The 6,448-nt window shown below is 37.7% G+C and overlaps 1 protein-coding gene across 2 annotated transcripts; it reads right to left on the reverse strand.

The window, feature by feature from the left end:
• LOC109707674 (catalase-1) lies at positions 1,330–5,704 on the reverse strand. Of its 2 annotated transcripts, XR_002215559.1 has the most exons (9): positions 5,579–5,704; positions 5,043–5,139; positions 4,093–4,370; positions 2,681–3,457; positions 2,485–2,574; positions 2,228–2,295; positions 2,030–2,123; positions 1,697–1,879; positions 1,330–1,591 (listed from the first exon to the last, which is right to left on the reverse strand). XR_002215559.1 is itself a non-coding variant. In XM_020229133.1 (8 exons), exons 1-8 carry the CDS (start codon positions 5,591–5,593, stop codon positions 1,820–1,822), a joined length of 1,479 nt encoding a protein of 492 aa, XP_020084722.1. In that variant the 5' UTR covers positions 5,594–5,704; the 3' UTR covers positions 1,458–1,819. The 2 variants fall into 2 exon arrangements, 1 of the variants encoding a protein (XP_020084722.1); XM_020229133.1 differs by having other exon boundaries at positions 1,458–1,879.

Below are 6,448 nucleotides of genomic sequence, written 5' to 3' on the forward strand. Positions count from 1 at the left end.
TTTTAAAATTCAGACACTTATTATTTAAGGGCCGTTATTGTTAAGATAACTTACGCACTTTTTCTTACCTAAATATTATTCACATTTCTTCAAAAAAAAAAAAAAATTAACATCTATAAAAATAGCTTCTTGTATATATGAAATTTGCCAAATTTATTAAAACGATTTGAACCAAACAATCTAACATTCTGTAGGATTTGGGCTTTATTTGGCTATCATTTTGTGGTCAAATTTACAGCAATTATATATTGGCATTTTAGATTGCAGCTAACCAACGTGCAATAAATGGAGCACCCCCACCTCTAGCGAGGTGGTTGGAGTGCACCGCCCCCTGCCGAGATCCTCATTTCGAACTCCCCGATCGGGCTTCTAATTATCGTTTTGAGGTTATTCGCGGTTGGATCCTAGGGGCATATTTTACCAAAAACAGCAAGAGTTTTTTTTTTTTTTTTTTGAGAGGGAAATATGTAGCATGCTACTCATTTCGTTAATTTTCTTTAGAAATAAAATTAGTCAAAAATATGAATCAATTAGGATTCAAATTTGGAACCTCAAGTACCAATCATCCAGCCTTTTACCACTTGCGCAAGGAATGGTCGGTAAAAATAGTAAAGTTGATCACAGCAGAACGTGCTAGAGATATACAGAAAGCGAGTAGAAGACATGAAATCTACAATACTAGTTGACGGTTGTTAAACTGCCGTATTAATACTACCATATCATGTTGTACAGGTAATCTCATTTTTGTAGAAGTTTATCTATATTCTTGGTTGAAATAACATGACTATTAGAGTGAGACTAATATGCTTCTGATAGCACAGAATTATTCGTGCTTTCAAGTCATTTTCAATGTTGTGACTTTCGAATCGACGATCGACTCTGTTAAACTTGATCTAGAATATTTGAAGCATCTAAAAAATAAATTTTGCGACTTTTCGATATCATTTGCCTAGTAATTGAAATGACTCAAAATCAACGACTGAAAATAAAAATCTTACAAAATATGATGATATAACATTAAAATATTAGATCAAAAATATTGATCTTGAACATCGTTAAATTTACAAACGGCTCACCACGGCTATTAAAATGATTGATTTTGAGCACCTTCGATGACTAGACAAATAATATCGAAAAATTACAAAATTTATTTTTTAAGTACTTCAAATACTTTAGATCAAGTCTAAAGAAGATCAAGTCTAAAGAAGCCGATCGCCGATTCAAAAGTCCCAACATCGAAATATTCGTGCTTCCATAAGTATACCAGCCTTACCCTGACTATTATACATTTCTTCCAAAACAAAGTGAATAAAGAACCCAATACAATAATTGCCTGCAATCATATTTTGTATATTATGGTCCCTTTATTTACTCTTTTGAGCTTAAACACATTCAAAGGCCAGTCCCCTCTTACTTATCAAACAACATGTACCTAGTTTAATAAACGAACACCAACATTCCATTCTAGTTTTTTTTTTTTTCATTTCGAAATAATATCCCAAGCTCAAGCAAATCCATGGATAAAGGACTAAAAATACCATCATTGTTCTCAATAATCCTTCCATGTTATGCTATGAAGCAAGCCTTTAATCTATAAAAATAAATTGTATCAGAAGGCATGTTATTACAATTATATGAAGTTGAAAATTATAGATATATAAATTTCATGTACTGAATAATATTACAGATACTATACCAGAAGTTCTTTTAGTAAACTCAGATGTCCATAGTATGATTAACACTCAATTTTCCTGCACAAACCAGGGCACCTTCTGGGTAATTCTCCGCTGCATGCATTGACTCGGCCTTCATTGCCAACTTACATGCTTGGTTTGAGGTTGAGACGGGTTGCGAGCTTCTGACCGAGGGACTTGTCACACTACATAATACAACACAAGGAATTTATCAGAACTCAAATCATAAGCTTCTGATACATCACTGATTTCTTCATGATTTTTTATTAACTAAAAGCTTCTGGCTTTTCAAACACAACTCAGGATAATAATCTAACAAGAGTTGGTAGACTAACCTGAGACCAGTAAGATATCCAAATGCTCCTGATTTCATGGGTGACTCTAGGGTCAGACAATGCATCAACCCATCTCTTAATGAATCTCTCTTGCCTGAAATAAGAAATAGTAATATTAACACTAATAAGAGAATGCTTCGCGGGGAAAAAACACCTGTATGCAACACTATAGAGCAGTAAAAGTCACAGGTTGCAAACCTGGCAGGATCAAAAGAGCGGTATCTCTCTCCAGGCTGCTTGAAATTGTTCTCCTTTTCAATTACACACTGCATTCAGCAAACAAGAACATTCAACTCATTAAATGATATCATGCTATGTACAAAGGCATTATGCACTTTTCTCCTCCAAATCAATTAGTTTTACACTCCAGGAAAATTTGAGGATTGATCCTCATTCAAAAGACAAAACAGTTTCCAAAGACAGAAGATTCAAGATTCTGTGGAATGAAGGCTCACCTTCTCACGTCTTCCAGTCAGAATGCGTGGTGGGATAGGGAACCTCTCCGCATGCCGAGCAGGATCATACCTTGAAGGGAAATAATCTACCTGGAAAAAAATTAACAAACGTATCACATAAACAAAGAGGGTTTAATAGCTAAAGAGAGGAAAATTATCATTATAAATCAAAAGGGATGCAAGAACAGTACAATACCTCCTCATCCCTGTGCATGAAATTCATGAAGCCATCGTAATGGTTATTGTGGTGAGCGCATTTGGGAGCATTCGCAGGAAGCATTAGATAGTTCGGCCCAAGACGGTGCCTCTGAGTATCAGCATAAGAGAATATCCTAGTCTGGAGCAGCTTATCATCCGAATAGTATATCCCAGGCACCACAATAGCCGGACAGAAGGCGAGCTGTTCATTCTCAGCAAAGAAGTTATCGATGTTCCTGTTCAGCACCAATCGCCCCACTGGCTGGAGAGGCAAGATATCCTCAGGCCATGTCTTGGTCACATCAAGTGGGTCAAAATCGAACCGATCTTCATAATCCGGATCAATAATCTGAATATAAAGTTTCCATTCAGGATAATTTCCGGCTGCGATAGAATCGTAAAGATCCTTAGTTGCGTGGCTATGGTTAGTCCCTCCAACAATCACGGCCTCATCGTCCAATAAACTCTTAACGCCGCAAGTGGGTTTCCAGTGGAACTTGACATAGTGGGCTTTGCCTTCCTTGTTGATGAGGGTGTAGGTGTTAACGCCAGAGCCATCCATGTGGCGGTAGTCGGTAGGGATGCCGATATCGTCGAAGAGGAAGGTGAACATGTGCAGGCTCTCAGGGTGGTGGGAGAAGAAGTCAACGATCCGCCAGTTCTCCTGGATGTGGGATTTGGGATTCGGTTTGAGGGCATGAACCATGTCGGGGAACTTCATCCCGTCACGGATGAAGAATACGGGGAAGTTGTTCCCAACAAGATCAAAGTTTCCCTGAGGAGCGTAATTTTGTGTAAAAGCAGTAGTAAGTACAAATTCAATGACAAATCTCATGAGTTGTCAATTACTCAACAGAGAGAATTAGTCCAGCACACTCCTAATTAAATTGAACAAATTGGCATTACTTATATCAAAGTTAGAAATACAATTATTTAATGATATATCTGTGCTTTGGTAACTCTAATAAAAAAACAGCAGAACACAATGCACCTTTTAGTGTACTATCATCCTTCTTTTAAAATTCTTCAATCAAGAAAGGAAAAAAGAAAAGCTACTTGCAAAACAAGAGCAATCAAATTAGACTAGTAGTAGAGTCCAGCAAATCAAATAGGACAAAAATTATGATATATATGCAAGTCATAACATAGTATAAATAACTAGATTACTTATATACACAATGAGTTGGCACGGATTTTAACATATTGAAATTAATAATAAGAAAAAAAAACAATGAAATAGTATATGACTTGATTTGAAAGGAAAGTTTAAATAGTTCTGAAATCAATTTCTAAAACCAAATGACAATAATAAAGTGTCCAAAAGAACTTGACGTCTGCTGAATTTTGCATCTGAACAAAATGTTCAAAAATCAAAAAGAAAGAAAGAGAAAATGTAACAAGCTAAGTTACCTCTCTGGTGTAAAACTTAACAGCGAAACCTCGTGGGTCTCTTAGGGTTTCAGGGCTGCCGCGCTCATGAATGACAGTCGAGAAGCGAACAATGACTGGGGTCTGGACCCCAGGCGCCCGAAGGAAATCAGCACAGGTGAGGTGAGAGATGTCATGCGTGACCTCGAAGAAGCCCTTTGCGCTCGCTCCTCTGGCGTGAACAACACGTTCTGGAATGCGTTCCCTGTCGAACTGGGCAAGCTTTTCAACGAGATGGTAGTCCTCGAGAAGAATAGGCCCTTTTCACAGGAAACAACAAAATTCAATGTCGTATATGCAGAATTGGGTCTTCCTCAGAAGAATACAGAACAATATCGAGATGCATAGATTTTTAATCTCATAAAAACATCGACAAGCACAGGACCTGTTAAAGTCACTACCTTCTCCTATTCTTATATATAAATACAGAGATACTAAAAGAAAATGATAGAACTAGAAAATGATACATAAATATTGGTAAATATGAATAAACTCCATGCTAGTCTAAATATGGATCTGCAGAAGCCGGTGGCTCAGAATTTTTGTCCTAAATAGTTTAAAAAGCCAGTATGAATGGTATAGAACTACAAAGAGAAATGAGTACCCAAAAGGATATCCTGAATAATTTAGGAGTCATGCTATCCATAAACAAAAATGGCCACAACTACACAAAAACTGAATATAGAAACATGTGATTTATTCATCCTAAAGCAAAGTGATTCTACATAGCTAACCATCTAATATCGAATGACAAACATCTTAACAAATGAAATTCCGACCAATTAACTTTATAAGAAAATAAAATCAGATGATACGAAAAATGAGGAAACCTCCATTGCAACAAAGAAGAAGATTGACTATGTTAACATACGCAAGATATTAAACAAAACCAACATGTAAATTTAGAAGAACATAGATAGATAATATAGTACCTCGGGACCCGACGGTGAGGGAGTTGTTGTTGTTCCAAACCGGGGCGCCGGAATTGGTGGTCCAGAAAGGGGAGTTGAAGGCGCTCGAAGGACGGTACTGCACCATATCCAAATCCAGTTGGTCAAATTAAAGAGCATTAAGCATAGTTCAAATCACTGCAAGGTTATTCTAATAAGTAAAATTGAAAATTATACACAAAACTTTTTAAGAAAAAACTCAAAATTTCTCAAAGTCAAAGAACCCAAAATGGAGGCACCTATTATTGGATTTGATTACTGGTAACAACAGGTACAATAACAAAAGAACACAAAAACAGGGTAAAAATCCAAACTTGCTACGAATTGATCACAATAACTTACAAGTAAATATCAATAACGACAGGAAATGATCGAACAACCAAAAAAAAAACCAGTCATTTGTTATATTAAATTAAGTGAGGCGATTGCTAACGAATCAAAAAAAAGGGTGGGAAATCACCCAATCAATTACTTTTACGCCATTAATTGAGTTAAATTGTAAAAAAGTTAAGCGATACCTTGTAAGGATCCATGGCGACGAGATCACCGACGACGACGCCCTAAGGAGGAAGAGGAGGAGGAGGCTCTACGTTCGCGAGCCCGACGACCCGTAAAGAGCATTTTATAAAGGGTTCGGCGCGTTTTGCATCGTCCTGGGCCCCACAGGGTCGATTACGGGGTTACGTGGCGATCGCGTAGTGGTCGCTCGCTCTCTCACAATACCTCGAATGAAAAATGTGCGCGACTCTTCGTTTATTTTCTCGCTCATAATATCGTGGCGATAATATCACGTTATCAAATGTTTTTAAGTGCTAACTAACTGGGTTTCTAGAAATATAATTTAATTCCAACAAGTAACCTAAATCCTAATCTCGATATTTATTTGTTAGGATTTCGAAAATTATGTACGCAAAAAATAATAATAGCAGATATTCTTAATCAAAAGTAGGGATGCAAATGGATCCGGGCTGGTGGAGCTCCGCCCCGATCCGCCCCGAATGGGGTGCATGATAAGTGGGAACAAAAAATATAGAAAAGTATAACCCGTCCCGAATCCGCCCCGATCCGCCAAGTAAATGGAGCGGGAGGCGGGAGACTCTTTTCTTTCTTCAATCTACCCCGATCCGTTAAAAATCCGCTCCCGCCCCGCTCTCGCCCCGATCCGCCCCGAATGGAGCGGTAAGTGGGAGCCAAAAATAAAATAAAAAGTAACCCGCCCTGAATCCGCCCCGCCCAAATAAGAAATGGAGCGGGAGGTGGGGGAACTCTCCCGCCCCCGGATTCCCCTGTTTGCATCCCTATAATGAAATAAAAGAAAAAAGAATTACAAGTAAGTAGCAAAAATTTTTGAATATTCTCGTACCATTTTAGAATGAACTAAATAATTA

The sequence above is a fragment of the Ananas comosus genome, linkage group 3 (genome assembly GCF_001540865.1).
Source record: "Ananas comosus cultivar F153 linkage group 3, ASM154086v1, whole genome shotgun sequence".
Taxonomy (NCBI): domain Eukaryota; kingdom Viridiplantae; phylum Streptophyta; class Magnoliopsida; order Poales; family Bromeliaceae; genus Ananas; species Ananas comosus.